At 46.4% G+C, this 2,749-nt stretch overlaps 1 protein-coding gene across 2 annotated transcripts in view; it reads right to left on the reverse strand.

The window, feature by feature from the left end:
• The window catches only part of GLS (glutaminase), a 100,004-nt gene extending 97,300 nt beyond the window's left edge, over positions 1-2,704 (reverse strand). For both annotated transcript variants that reach the window (XM_025191134.1, XM_025191135.1), the window contains exon 1: positions 2,578-2,704. In XM_025191134.1, the coding sequence (XP_025046919.1) occupies positions 2,578-2,690 (113 nt within the window). In that variant the 5' untranslated portion in view covers positions 2,691-2,704. The remainder of the gene's footprint in view (positions 1-2,577) is intronic.
• Positions 2,705-2,749: the final 45 nt, after the last annotated feature.

The following is a 2,749-nucleotide window of genomic DNA, read 5'->3' on the forward strand; positions in this document are numbered from 1 at the left end:
TCCTGCTCTTGAATTATAAGGAAAGATGATTAGAAATTCTCTTGCCTCTCTAGAACAGGCAGAAAACATAGTCTAAGCCAGTGGGGGCCAACCTTTTTTGGCAGGTGTAACAAGATATGCCCTGTGCTTTCCAAGTGCCACTCCAGTTCCCCTGCCCAATCTCATGCTCTGTTTTCTGCTCTCTGCCTGATCTGTCGCTGTGTTCCCTGCTCTCTCCTGTGATCTCCTGCATATGCCATACACAGAGGATGTCTATGCCATATGGCTCTGGTCTAAAAGAGATACCTAGAACAATATTAGTTTCTAGCCATTAGGTTATGTGGGAGAGAAAGATTAGCAGACCATGACTGGGAGTATACACAAAAACTTTTGGGTTCAGACTTCTATGGAACAATGAATGCTAGGTTTGTTTTATTTTGAAGTGGAATTCTTTGTTTCTAACCTGGAAAACTATTTAAAGTGGAAAAAAGGTGTGCTTGGAAAGCCTTAAAAAAAAAAAAAAAAAAAAGAGAAAAAAAGATTTTATTTTTTTTTTGCAGCCATCTACTAAGTAATGATAGAAAAGAAGAGCATTGAATAGCTTAATTGAGAAGCTGCTGGCAATTATGGCAGTGCCTGCTTAACTAGAAGACAGAATTTTACAACTGATCGTTTATTCACAATCCATGTGCAATTGTCTAAATTTTGACTATTCTAACAAACTGCACTATGCAGTAAGGCTCTAAGATCAAGTATTTACAAATTACTGAGCTTCTGGTCCATGCAGTAGAGAAGGAAGAAGAGAACTGTTTAAAGACATGCTTTCAGCTGCTCACAACCAGTTTTAATACCACTGTGGTATTAAAAGCTTATTAGAAATGTTACTATTTACAACTGATACTAGTGACTGGCACAGTTAACAAGATGAAAATCATAAGAAAGTGTAACCGTCTTAAAAATATTCTAACATGTCCATAAACATAATACTACATGAAAATTCAAAACAGGCAATCAGAATGCTTTCTGCTTTTGCAATCATACATTATATTAAGTTTTGGTGTTTTTTGTTTTCCTTTTAGCAGTTTTATAGCTGTTTTAGGAATTTCATATAGAAAAAAAATATATAAATGCCAACTCTTGCTATGAGCCTGCCACTACCGGAAGGCAAAGGTTTCAGAGAGGGGAAGAAAAAAGGAAACAGCTCCCCAGACCCCCTCCAACTGGTTGAAGAATTCAAGTTTCACGTTAAAAAAGGAACTCTCCGGAAAAATATTTTAGCAACTTCCTGCCCAGCAGTTACAGCAGTGATGATCACTTACTAGGTATCCACATTTTTAACCTGGTGTACTGTTCTCCTACCTTACTTAATACAGGCATTCCCATACCCCTGAGGCTTTATTTTCTAGCTGATAAGTTTAGCACACTGGGAGAACATACTGACACAAGTTCAACCTTAAGTAAAATAAGACTGGTGCAATCTGATTTTGACCATCGTTGCTGCTCTCCCTCCTAGGCCTTCTCCTCCTCACCACCCCTCCCACAAAAAAAACAAAATTGATGTTGGGATTCAGTCCCACTCCTCAGCCAATGAACAGGTGCTACAGGAACACCTGTCCATTGCTCCACTGCCTCCTGCACCTGCAGGCTAGGGTTTACCATATGTCTGAGTTTTCCCAGACATGCCCTCTTTTTGGATCCCCCCCATCTCCATCTAGGCAGTTTTTTTAAATCTGAACCAATGTCTAGGATTCTGCTCTGCTTCTCTGGCAAGAGCAGGGAAAGGCCATAAGCAGGGGGCACCACGTGCAGCTAGGCAGGGTGGTGGAAGCAGCCTCAGCAGCTGGATTCAGGTAAGTCTATAGGGGGCAGGGGTTGGAGGGCCAGGGCTTAGGGTCCGTCCAGGGGGCTGTGTGTGTCACATGGATGAGTGTGTGAGGGGGACAGGCACCTTTGAAAGTACAAGGGAGCTCCATGGCCAGGTTGGTGGCACTGGGGCAGGTGCCCTTGTTCATGGGGCCGGGGTCAGCCAAGAGATGCTGTCCACGGTGAGGGAGGCGTAGTCACACCCCAGCCCAGGGCAGGGGGTGACACAGGCATCCCCTTCCTTCCTGCCCCCGTCACTCGATGCACTGCAGGACTCGCTCCACCGCCTCATGCGCCAATCAGAGTCGCTGTGCTCCATCTCAGACAGGACAGGGGCAGCTGGGGGCTGAGAGTCAGGTGAGGCACCAGCATGGCGTGGGGGGGGCAAAGGACTGTGGGTTAGGAGTGAAGGGAACCAGCAGGGCCAGGGGTCTGCAAGTCAGGAGTGAGGGTCAGGTGCAGGGAGTGGGGGACTGCAGGTCAGGACTGAGGGCGACCAGCATTGGGGGGGGGGGGGATAAAGGGCTACGGGGTCAGGAGTGAGGTGACCTCTTTTTTTGGAACTGGAAATATGGTAACCCTACATGCAGGCTACCTGCTCAAGATTGCTCGATAGAGCAATGCAACAGAGAACATTTCTGTACTGTAGTCCATCTAGGGCAGAATTATCTGAGGTTACCTTTAATAATTAGCGCAAGGAGGCATTTAACTTCTGCCACCAGCACTTCCACTCACCTACACACCCTCCCCAGCACGGCTGCAGGGCCTGCGTGCAAGTATTGCCTACCAGAGGTGGAAAAGATGCGAAAAAGTGGAGGTCCTTCAGAGCAGAAAGCACAATGAGCCATCGCAACCCCTTCAGCAAAGCACTGCCTGCCCACCAGCCATGTGGAGCCCAGAGGGAGCA

This window comes from Alligator sinensis, unplaced genomic scaffold (assembly GCF_000455745.1).
Source record: "Alligator sinensis unplaced genomic scaffold, ASM45574v1 scaffold351_1, whole genome shotgun sequence".
Taxonomy (NCBI): Eukaryota; Metazoa; Chordata; order Crocodylia; family Alligatoridae; genus Alligator; species Alligator sinensis.